This window comes from Bos grunniens, chromosome 2, assembly GCF_055505025.1.
Source record: "Bos grunniens cultivar Pamir isolate PY7600 chromosome 2, Bosgru_T2T1.0, whole genome shotgun sequence".
In the NCBI taxonomy this organism is placed as follows: domain Eukaryota; kingdom Metazoa; phylum Chordata; class Mammalia; order Artiodactyla; family Bovidae; genus Bos; species Bos grunniens.
This window is the reverse complement of record NC_141166.1, coordinates 99165004-99183786: the sequence shown is the minus strand read 5'-3', so window position 1 is coordinate 99183786 and position 18783 is coordinate 99165004. Positions and strand designations below refer to the sequence as shown.

The window sequence follows — 18783 nt, the reverse complement described above, 5'->3', positions numbered from 1 at the left end:
ATATAAATCCAACGCATCTACTCTTTCCATCTTGGCTGAACCAATAACATGCCACCTGGGCTCACTGTCCTTCAAATATCACCCCTCCCCCACCTATTCTTTGGACAGCAGCCAGATAATCTACTTACTGAAAACTGAAGTCAAGGATGACATGGAAATTTCCAGTTTGGGGGATAGACAGGCACTAAGAAAACCACAAATACCAAGAGAGAGAGGATAACAGAGCAGAAAAAGCACAGAATTTGGAGCTAGACTGCCTATGTTTAGGTCCAAGGTCTTTCAATTATGATGTGATTTTGAAAACCATTTATTTAGAATTCCAGTTTTACCATCTGTAAAATAGGAACAATAAAACTATTATTTCTAACTTCTTCTTAGACTGATTGTGATGACTAAATTGTGGTGATATATTAAAGTATTTTACATACTTAGAATTAGGATATATATATTTTACTAACATTCATCAGCCCTGAAAAATGAACCATATACTAAGTAGGGGCAGTCTCTATAAAGGCAGATTTTCATTTATGCATTGAAACTGTTAACTATTTTTGATGAAAATCTGTCTACAGCCTACTATATAAATCTACAAGGTAATTAGCAGAGTGCAAGGAGTGTGATTTAATTTTTCCTTGAAGACTCAATCATTACGAATATATATTCTGTCCTCTTTAAATGGTCAAGATTTCCTAGTGGCCCTGGGTGTCACTAAAGCCAGACAACACAAAGGTTGGGCGCCAGTTGGAGATGGGGAGTTAGGCTTAGCTGGCATCAACTCCAAACTTGATTTTCAGCAGAAATTTATCCTGGAAAGACTGCTATCAATTCATGGGCTGGATGGATGGCAAGTTCATTTGGGCATGATGGTCTTAGTTACCTGAGGGGGAAAGACTGGAATTTGGAGATGCTAAAGAGGTTAAAATTTGCAGGGCAGGATACTGGGGAGGAGAGGGCTATGCAGAGGAGACGCTGCAAGTCTGTGTATGGTCTACTCACGAGTCGTTAGTTGAGCACTGGGCTGTATATGTATATATGAGCACTGCATATATGCAGGTTTGGTGGAGAGCAGAATGAGAACTGAATACGTACCAGGTGATGTTGGACCTCCAGCCCAGTTACAGTGCAGACCTTACTGATCATCTCAGCATTTAGTCTCCACAAAGGCCATGCTTAGGAGTAACAACAATGCCACAGAGTAAGGGCCATGTGCTAGGGAGTAAAACAAATCTAAAATAGATCTGTCCTAGTAAGGAACAGAATCAATTGTGAAGGATCAAACAGCACCTGTCAGTAATTTAGTTATTTGCCACAATAAAGCTTAGAACCCTAAGAGGAGACAACACAGAGTGCTAACAATGTACCATCCACACAACCAGCCTATAATTTAAAACTACAGGGCTGTAAGAAGAAACAGAAAACTGTGACTCTCAAAGATGAAAATAACAGAAACAGACTTACAGAAAACATAGATGCTGGAAAGATCAGAGGATTTTAAAATGCTTTTTATAAATACACTCAACGACATAATGCAAAAGATATATTTAAGGAGGGAATAGATGGGGAATGTCATCAGAGACATGAAAACTATTAAAAAAAAAAAAAGCCAAATTGTTTGAAAAAAAACTCACTGGATGGGCTTAACAACAGATTGGAGCCCATGGGAGAAAAAAAACAGCAAATCTGAAGACAGATTAATAAAGTCTTAAATGAAGAACACAGAGAAAAAAGACTTTTTAAAAGTGAGCAGAACTACAATAACCTGTGAGATGGTGTCAAGTTATTCCAGGAGAGGAGAGTGAATTTTGGGCCAGAAAAATATATTTACAGAAATAATAGTTTACTATGTCCCAACTTTGGTAAAATCACCAACACGTAAAGAATTTCAGTGAACCCCAACCAGGTTATATATAAGAAAAACATAATTAAGGCTTGTTAGAGTAAAACTGCTAAAGGTCAACAAAAAAGAGAAAAAATATGAAAGTCGGTCAGAGAAAAGATACATTATTTTAATGAGAAAAATAATGCAAATGTTGGCTGATTTTGCATCAGAAACTATGGAACTCTGAAGATAATGAACAATGTCCTTTTTAAAGCACTGAAAATGAAAGCTTATTAATCCTGAATCATATATCTAGCAAAAATATCCTTTAAAAATTAGTAAATAAAAACACTTTCAGATAAGTTAAAGTCGAGAGAATGTGTTGGCAGCAGACATGAAACATAAGAAAAGCTAGAGAAAGTTCTTTGGGATGAAGGGAAATGAGTTGAGATGGAAACTAGAATTTATAGGAAGATGTGCAGGAAACTATAAATAATTATGTAGGAGAATAAAAAGATCGTGTTTCTGACTTCATATAATTTTTTTAAAAGACAACTATTTACAGTAAAAATAACAGTACCATATTATGGGCTTTACAATGTGTGTAGAAGTAAAATATTTGACAATAGCATAAAGATGAAAGAGACAGTAAATGGAATTATGCTGAGTGTCAGAGCTGAAGCCCTCCTCAAAAAGAATAACATGAATTCTGTCTCACTGCCACTTTCCATAGTAAGTACTTTGTTCCTTCTTTCAGATGAATTATTTGTACCATTAATACATTTTGGCTGTAAACTAGATCATTATTAAAAAAATTCATCCCTTATATATAGAAAACATCAATAATTTCTTTAGTCTTACAGGGAAAGTGTCAGGCTATGATGTGGCATTAATGACAAAGTAGGTATAGAAGTGAATACAAATATTAAAGTTGTTATTTTTAAAACTAAAATTGTCATGAGCTTTTACTTTGGTTTGAATATTCAAACTTTAAACTCACTTAGATTCCAGTTTTGACTAGAATAAACGCACCTATTATTATAAGATAATCATTTATTCATCTTACAAAATACATTATCAGTGAAGCTGCACATAATCAAAGCTAGCCACAATAGTTTTATGCATCAGACTATGAAATTATCATACTATGAATAACTGAAGTGTATTATCAGACATGAAATCCTTGTTTATAATGAATCAGTTCAAAACAGAGGTCAAAACTTAAGTCCTCAGGAATGCATACTAAACTCAAAGCTCTAATCACTTCACTGATTTTCTGGATAGCTATTCTCGTCTCAGCAGGTTCAGCCAAGGTATGCTCTAAATTATCTACAATTCAAAACCCTTTAGAGAATTTCTGTATTATCAGAGTGCCCTACTCTGTTGTTCCTGTGAGGACTTCAAAAAAACAAAATCATGTAAAAAATTTTAATTTAATTATACTGGAGGTGCTATTAGACAAATTATTTTAAAAAATCCTTAAAATGACAGAATGGTGGCAAACAGGAATAGCTGAATCAAATGTACACATACACTGTAAAAAAAATTTAGGCAAAAGAGTGAATAGGTGGAGTAGTTTTAGTGGGGGAGTGGGCTTCCCACTCAGTTCAAAGTATCTAAAGTTATTTTGTTTTAATAACCAAAGCTCACTCATGCTTTAAATTCACATTCATTAGAATGAGCTGGTAGGCTGCTAAAAATGAATTGATAATTATAACAATCTTTCAGTGAAATAACTATTTGTGGGTGAAGAGAGAATGAAATCTTGCTAATATATGCCTTAAAATAACACTCAAGCTGCTTAAAATTTAGAAATAATATCACTCTTTCAGAAGTTAAAACTCTCTTTTAGTTTCTAAAAATCTTTATTTCCTGAATATTTTAAATGACTTTCATTAATGACATGAAGCTAGTTTTTCAAAATCAATCAAGTACTAAATGACTCGTGTATATCTTAATAAAACACTTTTTCTACAAGACCAAATAAAATTAAAACAAGGAAATAAATATTTTTTGTTTATGCAATATGACAATTTCTTGTAAACTATTTCCCCCTAAATGGCAAAAAGCTTTTCAAAGGACCTAGTTGATAAAAGCACAATACAGCACTGACCAACATGATTCAAAATATACGTGACACTGGGACTTCCCAATATAAAACCTCATGCATTTTCTGAAGCCATCATCTAAAAAATCAGTCAAGATAAAAGAAAGGGTATAAAATGATCCTTTAAAATCTTTTGTGTAATTCAGACTAAGGCTCTCAAGTAGTTGCCTTGGTAAAATATTTTGACCTGTGCATTCTCTAACTTTATTATTAATGCACCAAAAGAAGGAAACTATCTTTAAAAATTAACCTCAGTGACATACAGTGCTGCAAAATATTAAAGATGAGAATTTACTGACGCTATAATAGATAGGGCAACTTGGGAAAAAAAAAAGAATGAAGGAAAGGGTTGACTCCTGAGATACGGTGGCATTCTGGAGACTCTTGACTAGTACTTGCCTGGGGTCTTTCTGAATGCTGTCTATTGACGGGGATCTCGTTGTGCCATCATCAGCCGGTGCTACGTGCTGAAGCCTGTTATAATTGCACTCTTGCACTCGGTACTGTATTGGCCTATAGGGCTCCGCATAGGTAGCTGTTGTGTTCAGAGCATAATTATTTCTTTGGTATGTAAGGGTACTTCGTTGGCTGGACGTCCTTTGCAGATTTCCAACACCTACTAGAAAGTCAACATTTTAAAAAGGATTAGTATGTTCTCCACAAAGAAATAATTTTCAAAGTAAAAATGGTTTTACTTTTAAGAAGGGTTTTTAACAATTATATAAATTGCTTACTTTTAGATATTACCAATCTAGTTCATTAGTGGGAAAAGGAACTGAAATTTTTAATATAACACAAATATTAATATCAATTTTATTAGCAGGAAAGAGCAAAAATGAAACTATAAATCTATTCCCATAGTGAGTCTTAATATATTTAAGATTCAGTAACAAAACTGCAAGTGAAAGAAAGAAAAATGATCTTAGAAATAAATAGGAAAATTTTATAACTTAATTTTAGCAATAAAAAACAAGCAAGATATTTTTTCAAACTTATAGATTATTGAAACCAATCTTTGGACATGTAGTGAATACTGGTTACTTATTTTGATGTACATTTTATTTATAGACGTGTGATTTTGATAACATTGAAAAAAAACTTTATAGGAAAGAAGACTGATAAATCAATCAAATTCTTTTAAAGCTACTCCCTAAAATTGTTGCCTGATGTTATGTATAAAGTATTGCACAGTGTGTTTAATATTTTTTTCCAAATTATTGCAATAGGTAGCTCTCCAACGATTGTGTTTATAATCTTCCTGCAATTAACATATTTTAGTAACATTATTTATTTCTTAAACCTCACAAAAAATTCTTCAATGTGTAGACCAAAAGAGTGAAATATTTCTCCACTAACATCTATTAAAAATTTTAACATTCTCTTAGAAGAAATATCCCACAGTGGACCCAACTGTCAGTTTTTGCAATAACAGTCTTTTCCCTCGTGGTGGTCTGTGAGATATGGCTCTTAGAGTTGTGCCTTTAGGGTGTTATCATTGCTATCTAGAATTCATTTATGGGTATGTTAATAAATCTATACTAATTTATTATTATTTGTTTTTAAAAGGGTCCTCTTGAGAATCTATAAACTAGACTGGTAGCACAACTTGGCAGCTCCCGGGGTCACAGGCTCTAGTTTCTGCTCTATCAGTGACTATGGAGTGGCACACACGAGGCCAGGGGTGCAAGAATGTGATTCACTAGCTCCCTGTTTTTCCTTTTTTGACTTAAAAATTTTTTATTGAAGTATAGTTGATTTACAATGTTGAATTGATTTCTGCCTTATAGCAAAGTGACTCCATTTCATATATATATACACATATATATAAATTCTTTTTCCTATTCTTTTCCATTCTGGTTAATCACAGGATACTGAATATAGTTCCCTGTGCTACACAGTAAGTCTTTGTTGTTCGTCAATCCTACATATGCTAGTTTGCATGTGCTAATCCCAAACTCTCAATCCTTCCTCCACTAGCTCCCTATTTTTATAACTGTCAGCACTGCATTCTGCCCTAGATTGAGTCCATCATAAGGAATATTTATTTCACATCCTACCACTTAAACATTCAGAAAAAATTCAGTATCAAAAAAGAGTAATACCAAATATACCTGGGCCACATATGTGCCAAATCAAAGACAAGCCAATAGCTCACATAGGATTTTCTCTAAAGATGTATTCTAGGCAACAAAAATTACAAAGAAATATTCCCCAAAACTTTTCTTTCTGATATGCTTTGAACTCAGGGAGTCAGATTTATAGCTATACAAACTTATTTGTGAACTAAAGTATAACTGTTTAGACTGAACTATGATAAAAATATATTATCTATGATGTGAGAGTTGTTCAGTCATGTCCAACTCCTATGAACTGTAGCCCACCAGGTACTACATTCCTCTGTCCATGGATTTCTCCAGGTAAGAATATTGGAGTCGGTAGCCATTCCCTTCTCCAGGAGATCTTTCTGACCCAGGGATTAAACCTAGATCTCCTGCATTGCAGGCAGATTCTTTACCATCTTAGCCACCAGGGAAGCCAACAAATAAATAGGTACTAATTGAACTTCTATTTTCCTGTTTATTGATCTACTTTTGTAACTGTTTATCTAACATCCAAATGGACAATGTGAGTTCATTCTACCAGGAAACCCATCTCAATAAAATCCTCTACTCTTGGACCTGTGAAAGTAAGAAAGGAACTGAAGAGAGCAGACGCCCACCTGAGCCTGTGCGGTACAGCGCTGTCTGTGATCCCTGGAGCTCCACGGTTCCGTGGTTTGGGCTGCGGTACACTGGGCTATAATAGGTCCTCCCCTCATATATAGGAGTGATGTGCAAGTCGGGAGACACAGCTGAACGAAGGTCTTGTCCAAGTTGGCTGTGCTGACTAGCATAGGAACTCCGTAAGCCTACAGGCAGGAAAATTACATCATTAAGAAACTTGGAACACTGTGGTGAGGTGAAAAGTATAACTCCTAATCAATATGACCAAATGCTGAGTCTAAACACCAAACCCAGTGAGTTTTACAGGATACCATATACACTCTAAAAGTAAGACTTTCTCCTGGCAGCAGGATAAATGCAAATTTTCTAAAATATACATATATACACACAAAATTATTAAATGGCTTGATATTCTGAAATTCATCCCCCAACTGTAAGTTATTTTATGATGGCAACCAAAAAGAGCACGCCACCATGTCCCACACCTCTTTAAATCCCAATGCTTAAGATAACACCTACATCACAGTACTTACAAATAGGCTGATATTCAAGAACTGTTCGGACCTTTGTCTCAATTTACTCATGCAAATTTTTTACAGAAAAATGAAATTTTATGTTATAGAGTTTAAAAAACCATCAGCAAACTAATAAGATGTATAAAGCATTATTTTATTATTTGTTATTGCAATTAAAAAAAAAAAAACAAGACAAAACCAAAACAGGGATTTTTCCAGGAACCCACATACCAGATTCTTGTTTACCTTCTTTCTGGTATAAAGGAAAAGTACAAAGTTAGTGTATTAGTATTGTTACTTCAACCACTCTTTCATTCAAACTGTTTATAATGCAGATTCCAAACCCAAATATTTTAATTTCTTTAAAAAAGTGACGTAGTATTTTCTGTACTATGATGCTCAGAAATGTATGATTTGTCATCATTAGTAAGCAAAATCTGTCACTTTGTAAGAGTATCAACTCAGGTTATATTCCAAATATGAGGAAGGAAAAGCACAAACATATCTGAAGTCAGTCAGCATATATTTGCTTTTAAAAAGATTGCAAACAGTCAACACAGTAACTCATTACAAAAAGATACAATCATTCACATCCTGTTAGCTCACATAATCATAGCATAACTAAAAACAAATGGGGCTGAATGTGAGTGATAATTATATGTTGCTTAGTGAGGAGTGGCAAGAGAGTTAATACATAAAGCTTCTAAAATGAATGATTATTACCTATCCCAGAGAGCAATGTGACATGGGAAGAAATTAAATGAACAAATGTGGGTTTTGGCTACTGGCTACCCACTTGCTGAAATAAAGATCACAGGTTTATATAATCTTGTCATTGGGGAATTATTCAGTCAAATCTTCCCATTCCAAAATTGAGGAAACAGAGCCGAAAAGGAAATGCAGTTCATCCTCTTCAGAGAGCTTTTGAGGAGGGCTGAGTGGAAGCTCTCTCTGTACCCTCTCCGTCACTGCACACTCAACACTGGACAAAACTACTTCTCAAGGATCAATGACATACAGTGTGAGAAATCCTGACTGGACAGAGCCCTCCACAAACAAGGTTAAAGAGGGAGGTCAGTTCACCAGGGGCTCATGGAAGCCCATGTAACTCTAAGGATGATATTATGATTGTTATTGTAAAGTTCTTATTTGAGGATTTCAGCTTTGTATTTACTGGCAGATTTCTCATTCTTAGAGAGTATAAACTCCATTTCTTTATAAAGCCCATGAGAATCCTGAACAAAAGTGCCAGCATTGTTTGTTAACTGTGATGAAAACTGGGCAGCAAAATGTACCTAGTCCTTGGAAATCTTATCAGTATGAGGTGCTATTTTCATATTCAGTAGAATACCTGATTTACTGTGAGACTGAAGATCACAAACACTTGGGCCAAGGCAAGTTGAGCCCTGGATGCTCCTAAAGCCTGCCAAGTCCCGTTGGCCCACTCCCACTGTGGTGTGAAACGAGACCACAGCATTCTGTTCCATTCAAAATGTGACAGGCTCATTGTGCAAGTATCTGGCTGGAGTCTTCAATGGCATTCATGTAATATGCAAACTTTTGTGGCCATTTACTATGATTTCATAAGGACCCAAATGAGCTTGTTAACACTTACAACCATAGAAAGTATCCAGTGAACATTCCCTGATACAGGATTCCTACTGAGATGAAATTACTGTATGTGACAGATTACAACAGGAAATAAAGAACTTAAGAATTACAGTGAGACACAGCAATTTTTTGATATTAGAAATCCTTGTAATATTATGGTTAATATTTTTATTTACCTACTCATGCATTAAAACAAAAATACACAGTCTTAAAGATTAACAATTAAAAAATTACAAAATTATATAGCCCCAATAGATTAAGTTCAAACCTATCACATGGACCACAGCCTTGTCTAACTCAATGAAACCATGAGCCATGCCGTGCTGGGCCAGCCAAGATGGACGTGGTGGAGAGTTCTGACAAAATGTGGTTCACTGGAGAAAGGAATGGCAAACCACTTCAGTTTTCCTGCCTTGAGAACCCCATGAACAGTATGAAAAGGCAAAAAGATAAGACACTGAAAAATGAACTCCCCCGGTTGGTAGATGCCCAATATGCTACTGCACAAGAGTGGAGAAATAACTTCAGAAAGAATGAAGAGATGCAGCCAAAGTGAAAACAACGCCCAGTTGTGGATGTGACTGGTAAGGGAAGTAAAGTCTGATGCTGTAAAGAGCAATATTGCATATGAACCTGGAATGTTAGGTCCATGAATCAAGGTAAATTGGAAGTGGTCAAACAAGAGATGGCAAGAGTAAACATCGATATTTTAGGAATCAGTGAATTTAAATGGACTGGAACGGGCGAATTTAACTCAGATGACCATTATATCTACTACTACGGGCAGGAATCGCTTAGAAGAAATGGAGTAGCCCTCATAGTCAACAAAGGAGTCCAAAATGCAGTTCTAGGGTGTAATCTCAAAAACAACAAAATGATCTCTGTTCATTTCCAAGGTAAATTCAGTATCACATTCAATCCAGGTCTACACCCCAACCAGTAACATTCAAGTTCTATGAAGACCTACGAGACCTTCTAGAACTAACATGCAAAAAAGATGTCCTTTTCATTACAGGAGACTGGAATGCAAAAGTAGGAAGTCAAGGGATACTTGGAGTAACAGGAAAATTTGGCCTTGGAGTACAAAATGAAGCAGGGCAAAAGCTAAGAGAATTTTGCCAAGAAAATGCACTGGTCATAGCAAACACCCTCTTCCAACAACACAAGAGAAGACTCTATACACGGCCATCACCAGATGGTCAATATGGAAATCAGACTGATTATATTCTTTGGAGCCAAAGATGGAGAAGCTCTATACAGTCCGAAAAAAGAAGACCAGGAGCTGACTGTGGCTCCAATCATGAACTGCTTATTGCAAAATTCTGACTTAAATTGAAGAAAATAGGGAAAACCATTAGACCATTCAGGTATGATCTAGATCAAATCCCTTATGATTAAACAGTAGAAGTGACAAATAGATTCAAGGGATTAGATCTGATAGACAAGAGTGCCTGAAGAACTAAGGATGGAGGTTCGTAACATTGTACAGGAGGCAGTGATCAAGACCATCCCAGAGAAAAAGAAATGCAAAAAGGCAAAATGGTTATCTGAGGAGGCCTTACAAATAGCTAAGAAAAGAAGAGAAGCTAAAGGCAAAGGAGAAAATAAAAGATACACCCATTTGAATGCAGAGTTCCAAAGAAGAGCAAGGATATATAAGAAAATGTTCCTCAGTGACCAATGCAAAGAAATAGAGGAAAACAATAGAATGTGAAAGACTAGAGATCTCTTCAAGAAAATTAGAGATGCCACAGGAATATTTCATGCAAAGATGGGCACAATAAAGGACAGAAATGGTATGTACCTAATAGAAGCAGAAGATATTAAGAGGTGGCAAGAATACACAGAAGAACTATACAAAAAAAAAGATCTTCATGACCCAGATACCCATGATGGTGTGATCACTCACCTAGAGCCAGACATCCTGGAATGAGAAGTCAACTGTGCCTTAGGAAGCATCATCACGAACAAAGTTAGTGGAGGTGATGAATTCCAGCTGAGCTATTTCAAATCCTAAAAGATGATGCTATGAAAGTGCTGCACTCAATATACCAGCAAATTTGGAAAACTCAGCAGTGGCCACAGGACTGGAAAAGGTCAGTTTTCATTTCAGTCCCAAAGAAAGGCAATACCAAAGAATGCTCAAACTACTGCACAATTGTACTCATCTCGCACACTAGCAAAATAATGCTCAAAATTCTCCAAGCCAGGCTTCAATAGTACATGAACCGTGAACTTCCAGATGTTTAAGCTGGGTTTAAAAAGGAAGATGAAATATGAAAATTTAAAATATGAAACTGCCAACAGCTGCTGGATCACTGAAAAAGCAAGAGAGTTCCAGAAAAACATTTACTTCTGCTTTATTGATTATGCCAAAGCCTTTGACTATGTGGATCACGATAAACTGTGGAAAATTCTTTAAGAGATGGGAATACCAGACCACCTTACCTGACTCCTGAGAAATTTTAAGCAGGTCAAGAAGCAACAGTTAGTATTAGACATGGAAAAACAGACTGGTTCCAACTGGGGAAAGGAGTACATCAAGGCTGTATATTGTTACTCTGCTTATTTAACTTCTATGCAGAGTACATCATGAGAAACGCTGGGGGGGATGAAGCACAAGGTGGAATCAAGATTGCCGGGAGAAATATCAATAACTTCAGATATGCAGACGGAGAAGGCAATGGCAACCCACTCCAGTACTCTTGCCTGGAAAATCCCATGGATGGAGGATCCTGGTAGGCTGCAGTCCATGGGGTCGTGAAGAGTTGGACACGACTGAGTGACTTCACTTTCACTTTTCACTTTCATGTACTGGAGAAGGAAATGGCAACCCACTCCAGTGTTCTTGCCGGAGAATACCAGGGACAGAGGAGCCTGGTGGGCTGTGGTCTGTATGGTCGCAGAGTTGGACGTGACTAAAGTGACTTAGCAGCAGCAGCAGATATGCAGATGACACTGCTCTTATGGCAGAAAGTGAAGAAGAACTAAAGAGCCTCTTGATGAAAGGGAAAGAGGAGAGTGAAAAAGTTGGCTTAAAACTCAACATTCAGCAAACTAAGATCATGGCATCTGGTCCCATTACTTCATGGCAAATAGATGGGGAAACAATGCAAACAGTGAGAGACTATTTTTTTGGACTCCAAAATCACTGCAAATGGTGACTGCAGCCATGGAATTAAAAGATGCTAGCTTCTTGGAAGAAAAGTTATGACCAACCTAGACAGCATATTAAAAAGCAAAGACATTACTTTGCCACCAAATGTCCACAGAGTCAAAGCTATGGTTTTTCCAGTAGTCATTCATGTATGGATGTGAGAGTTGATCCATAAAGAAAGCTGAGCACTGAAGAACTGATGCTTTTGGAAGACTCTCTTGAGAGTCCCTTGGACTGCAAGGAGATCCAACCAGTCCATCCTAAAGGAAATCAGTACTGAATATTCATTGGAAGAACTAATGCTGAAGCTGAAACTCCAATACTTTGGCCACCTGATGCGAAGAGCTGATTCATTTGAAAAGACCCCGATGCTGGGGAAGACTGAAAGCAGGAGAAGAAGGGGACGACAGAGGATGAGATGGTTGGGTGGCATCATCGAGTTCAATGGACATCAGTTTGAGTAAACTCTGGGAGTTGGTGATGGACAGGGAAGTCTGGTGTACTGCAGTCCATGGGTTCACAAAGAGTCAGACATGACTGAGTGACTGAACTGAACTGAACTGAACTGAACAGATTAAGTAAGGTGATTTTGTAGAAAGGCTACTATAATTTAGTATCTTTTGAAGTGGAAGACAATTTGCTGCAATTCCACAAATACATATCAAGTTTACCTACCTCAATGATATATTCCTTTTGATTTAACACCTCTATATTTAAGTCAGTGAAAACAAACATACATTTATCTTTCAAATGTGAATTCTTTTTATTCTCAAAACTTGCCTTAATATGCTATGGTTATATTTTAATGAATGTGTTGGGGCAGACATATTTTTCTGTTGTAGGACATAATTTATACACATCACTTAAATTGTGATCACCAAATATTCAAGTGTCTGAATCTATTACAAAATATTGCTTTAGGCTTTTCAATTAGCAGGTTGTTAAGTCTTTGAACTCAAGAACCATAGTAAATATGACAAGCACATCACTTTCTGAAATTAAAAAAAGAAAGGAATTTACAAGTTAGGATCTACATTCAGAATAACTGGGCAGGTGGACAGATGATGGGAACCAAAGCTTCCATACAGCATTTTTAAGAAATGCTTTGCTTCTTTTGAACATTGTGGTATTCAGGGGAACAAAAAAATCCATAGTAGGCTATAATTTTTTTCCCCTGAAACATAAAGTTTAACTTCACCTGCAATGTGAAGAGAAGCAGGTTTCTTAAACCACAAAAGTCCAGCTCCTCAGGGTTAAACATGGAGACGGTCCTTTCTGTGCCCACTTTCTTTCCTGGTTTTCTCTGTGCTCTCCTGCAAACATGGATTTCAGCCACTGTTCATAAATAGGGAGGGGTGTGGGTAGGGGGAACAGGAATCCTCAGAACTATTTCTCTCTTCAGGCTTCCTTTGGAGGAGGCGTGTCATCGATGATCCCTACCTCACTCTGTTGCATGCTTTCCAGAGCCGTGCCAGAAAATATCTAAGCCAGTGTACCCTTCTGATGGCTGAATGAAAAAGAGCTAGTTTCTCCAATAGGAATTTCCTTGAGCTCAAAATCAAGTTCAATATTTATTCTTTGTGCAAGATCATGCAATTAGAAAATCTCAAAAGGGCTTTATTTTTCCCAGAAGCCATAAGGAAAGGATATTAATTTTATCATACAAAATAAATATTAAAAACTTCTGTGTAAGAAATAACAAAAAAACAGTCAAAAGACAAATTATGAAATGAAAAATAATTGAGAAGCATATTACAAGGGGTCAATTTATTTCAAGTATAAAAAGCATTTACAAATTTTAAAAAAACAGACAAAGGACCTGAACTTGCAGTTTGCAGTAAAGCAATAAAATGGCTGATAAACATCAAATCATCAACCTCAGTCATTACTCAACACAGGTCTCTTAAAACAATGAGGCACAGACTGGCAGAGATGAAACACCTGGACAATATGCAGTGCTAGTGAAGGTGTAGGGAACAGGCACTCAAGCTACTAGTAGAAAGAAAAATCTATAAAAGTTTAGTGGGGGCAGTTTGACAGTATTTCATTAAGAAAACACAAACACATATTTTGATCCAGCAGTCCTACTTCAAGAAATGGATCTCACAGTTATCTTAGTAAGCTATGTGCAGATATGCAGGAAGAGTAATATATATTGTATGATTGTCTCTAACAGCTAAAAATGAGGATATCTAAATGTCTGTTAATACAGAAGTGATTAAACAAATTATAATATGTCTATAAAATAAGGTCCTAGGCATTCCTTGAGAGAATGAGGTAGAACCCTCAGATACATTAAAAAAAAAAAAAAAAAGAAGGTATAGGAGATATACATAATAGAGCTCCAACAGCATAAAAAATACAGTGTGTGCACATCTATATATAATGTATATACTTATATATAATCAAACAGTCTGGAAGACACATAAACTGGGGAGTGGGATTGGGTGAGGGTAAGAGGGGGCTGAGACTTTCACTTCACAATTTTTATTTTCCTGCATAGTTTTAACTTTTTTTTTACTAGCTAAAGATGAATATCATTTTAATCAAAAGTCTGTACATCCTGTAGAAAACCCACGATGAGAAAACTCCGAAAGAAACAGCTGTACTATCAGTGATCTGGTTGGTGTCTTTCTGACTTAATCTAAGTGGCATTTGAAGGCAATTCATAAGAACTTTGTGCATTTCCCATTGGGGTGCTAAAAATCAAGGCAGTAGGTAAGGAAATCCACATTCTAGTCTACACTAGTAAGGCATTTCTTTAAAAAAATTATATTTGAATAGACATTCTGATACCACCTTTTAACATAATTTAGGGTTTTGAGTATGGGTAGGCCTGCTGCTGCTGAGTCGCTTCAGTCGTGTGCGGCTCTGTGCGACCCCATGGATGGCAGCCCACCAGGCTTCCCCGTCCCTGGGATTCTCCAGGCAAGAACACTGGAGCGGGTTGCCATTTCCTTCTCCAATGGGTAGGCCTAGCTAGTGAAAAATATTTCACTATGAAAAACCGCAACCAACAGTTTAGAATTCTAGCCAATTCTTCTAATATGCAAAAAGTACCTACCTTTTATATCCTAGTTTTCTGAGGGATGGGGGAAATGTTTTAATTGCAAAAGAGGTCTGGTGATATAAATGTATATAATTTGATGCATTAAAAAGTATAAAGCCTGAAAGAAAAGTCAGCCTGAGGTCTGCGGTACATTGTGGCACAAATTTTGAGATAAAAATATAATGTTTTTCCACATTATATGCTCTGTTTTAGCAACGGTTGCATGGAACACTTTCCCACTGGGCTTGTGTAGGGGTGTCACTTTGTACTCACCTGTCAGGCTGTCTGGCCGAGGTGGAACCATCCTCTCGTAGATTTCATACTGCTGCTGTCCGAATTGTTCCATGTCGTGAACAGTCCTTTGCAGTGAAGGTCCCAGATGCTGTGGTACGGCAGTCATCCCTGAGCGTTTGGGGGACGATGACCCGACCTGGCCTTGGGATGGGGAAGCTACTCGAGTCTGCGCGTCCGTCAGCGTCAGTGGGGACCCCACTCTGGTGGTGGTTTGGTACTGAGGGGTTGGTCCGTTGGGATTGGAGGTCTGCCGGGAGGTGACCGACCCAATCCGACGTACAGCTGATGGGGAGGCGGGTCTCTGTGCAGAGTATGGAGAAGCTGCCCGCTGAGCAGGTAATGTGGTGGAGGAGTATGCACTGGGGTTCAGTGGTCGGGAGTCGGTTACAGAGGGAGAGCCAAATCCACTACCCAGAGAAGTTCTCAGTGACCCCCTTGAAGGAGACACGCCTGTGCTGATAACATAGGAAGGAGACTGTGCTCTAGATGGAACTGAACTAACTCTTCTCATGGCCCGATTGGCCACTGATGGCTGATGGAAGGGGGAGAAAAGAGAATGGTTTATCCAGGGTTGTGTATCCATGGTCATTACAGAAAAGCATGCACATAGCTAACTACAGAATGTGAACTCACTATTTATTTCAGGCATTTCCTTTCCTTTTTGAGCTACAGAGCTGAATCTTAATTTTTCCTTATTCTGTTTTTCTTGTGCTACTTTTTTTTGTTTTTGGTGATTGTTAACCTCCACCTTTCCCTTTCAGAATACTAAAACCAACCCGTAAGGAGAGATACAAAGACATTTAATATTCCTTTTACCTTTGTCTTTATTTGATGTTACCCTCTGCCCATGCACTTTTCACAACACATAGTATGATGTATCTCAAGCGTGAAGGGCCACTGGAATAGTGTACTTACTTTGTACCCTGTAAATCTAAGTTTGGCTAAGGTAACCCATTTGTGTAAAACAAAACGTTTTCAATCTGTTAAGTTAGAGCAGTATCTATACCTGTCTTTATATCTGTCTTTATGGGTTGACCCCATTTACAAAAGGAAGGTATTCTCTCAAAGTGGAATAACTGAACATTTGGATAGGGTCTGAGGTCCAAAGGTCTCCTCTGTGAGCACTGTACAAGTGCTCTAGCCAAATCTGTCTTTTCTTTTAGCTTCATTGTGGCTGCTAGTGATTTCAGCCATTTCTTTCTATCTCCTTTGATTTATAGGCTCTTGTCTTAAGCTGGTGGATTGAAAGACATATGAATAATCAGCCCTCAAATCTGCTGCAGCAGGAGGAATGCTCAAAATCTCCATTGGGTTCTGGCCAGCTGGGAAAGAAGGAACATCTCTGCCATGGCCAGTTCTATGAGTCCACAGACTCTTGCAAAATTGCATCTCAGATCTCTGTCTTCATGCAGGACGACAATAAAAAGGAACAGTGGCTGGACTGGGGTGTTGGGTTACAAGCTCAGAACTGAGCTTTCTGTATTTCCCTAGTGATGACTAGAGTTCACTCGTCATCCACCTCCTGTTACTTTTAATTGGGGCAATAAAGGAAGAAACAAGGATGACTCAAGGACTTTGTATATTCTTAGATGCTATAAGAGGAAATATGCTCTGTCTCCATGTGTCACAAGCAACTGGTTGCCTGAAACACGGGTCTGAGACCACTCAGGTGCTCAAACTCAAGAATTCTGTGAAGGCAATAGCCATGGAAAAGAGAAGGTCTGGGGAGGGAAGGGGACTGTAAATACATAATAAGGCAAGAAAGAGGTGGTTTAAAAATTAGTAGGCAGTTGGAAAATTAAAATCTGTGCTTGGGGTTTATTAATAGTACTAAAGGTAATTTTAAAAGTCCCACATATAAGTTGTTTACTATCAAAAAAGGATGACACTTGGCTCAGATGGCTTCAATCTGTGTTTCCTGAAATACATGCAAATATAAAGACCCCCTTGCAACTTCCAGGAACAAGATCAACTTACCTAAGTTTAAAAAAAAAATTAAACAAAAAGTCAACATGACCACCCTTAGGGGCAAAATAGAAAATCTTTGTAATTATTATTCAGAAGTGTGACTTTAGACATGCCGACATAGAGATTGACCTAAACAGATGAACATTTAGTGTAAAGCTTGTCAAACCATTCCCTCAGTGAATCCTGAACAGCAGAGGAGTAAATGTATCATCTGAGGAAGGGGTGGGGTGGAGGTGGGGGGGGGGGTGCTGCAGCTGGAAGCAGTTTGCTATGGGCACAAGACTGCCTGTCCTAGCTTAAAAATTCATGCTCCATATTTGTGTTTGTTTTAATACAGAAATGTTTCTTAATACCTAAAAGTTTCCCTTAAATTGTTGAGCCAAAGTCATATTGTATTTCTCCTTTGGCACTGGGAACATTGGCCTACTGCTGTGTGTACCTTCAGGGCTTCCTGTATTACATGAAGAGATTAGTGTTACACTAACTTCTTTGATCATCGTGCCATTTTTCAGCTCCAGAGAAATCACTGGGGCACTTGGCCAGAAAGTCATCCTTACTGGTTACTGCCACTTGGGACTCCTATAACTTCTACTAATTTTGGCATATGCTGGAAGACTGAGTGAATAAAGTGGCAATGAGTGAGGAGCTAAGGAGTTTTCATAAACATATATGCATTATTATTATTAACATCAAGTAAGAAAATCATAACTTAACAGAATGGTTATCCTTCTATACACTAGCTTTCTATAGGCAGGAATATCTATATTCTAGTAAAGATACGTGTTTTCAGAGAAAAATTCCAATGATGAAGGCAAAACCTTTGGTTAGAATGGACCAGTCCCATTTTATACAAGTGTGGGAACTGTGCTCTGCCCCTCTAGGACTCTTTACAGCACATTTTAGCTCTAGTATTCTGAGGAACCCACAACTACACTAGAATATACCACCCAGTTCTCTCACACTCTCCCTGGACTACTCTCCTGATGCCAAACTTGTTGCTTTCAGAAAACTACTCTCCTGTATCTAGAATTTATCAGATTTAATTAGTAGGAACTAATACATTTTTAGTTTTCAAGTTTAAAATTTCATTAGCCTCATGGTATAAAATGATTTTGCTGTGTCATCCATTCTAGAACTTCAAAATTGTACACATTGGGTTTACTTTCAATAAAGAATATTTAAATTAATAACACATAATCAATTAGGAGGGCATTTCTTTACAAAGATCTTGATGTGTTTGGCTTACCTGAACCAGTGTTTGCCCTTCAGCTCTTGAATTCCTCACCAGGTGGTTATTAGTTGATCCTACGAATGAATGCTGTGGTCTGTTATCTGCTTTACTCAAGTTCTGGCTGTTGTGGAAACTCCCTGCTTCCTGGTATCCACTGTCGGAATAAGAATTCATTTGTGTTGAACTTCTTGAGTTACCCAAAGATCCTGCAGGAATGAAACCAGCAGGAAATGCCTTTATTTTACATTTCTGATGCTCATTTTCAAAATGGAAGCATTAAAAGTAAATCTGATACTTAAAAGATAATAC

General features: G+C 37.4%; 1 protein-coding gene across 50 annotated transcripts in view; it reads right to left on the bottom strand.

The window, feature by feature from the left end:
• The window catches only part of PKP4 (plakophilin 4), a 258819-nt gene that overhangs the window by 46940 nt on the left and 193096 nt on the right, over window positions 1-18783 (bottom strand). For 29 of the 50 annotated variants that reach the window (XM_086354216.1, XM_086354067.1, XM_086354075.1 and 26 more), the window contains 4 exons: window positions 18490-18680; window positions 15255-15807; window positions 6646-6834; window positions 4322-4545 (listed from right to left, as the gene is read on the bottom strand). In XM_086354216.1, the coding sequence (XP_086210342.1) occupies window positions 4322-4545; window positions 6646-6834; window positions 15255-15807; window positions 18490-18648 (1125 nt within the window). In that variant the 5' untranslated portion in view covers window positions 18649-18680. The remainder of the gene's footprint in view (window positions 1-4321; window positions 4546-6645; window positions 6835-15254; window positions 15808-18489; window positions 18681-18783) is intronic. The other 21 variants (XM_086354364.1, XM_086354368.1, XM_086354392.1 and 18 more) reach the window with 1 other exon arrangement.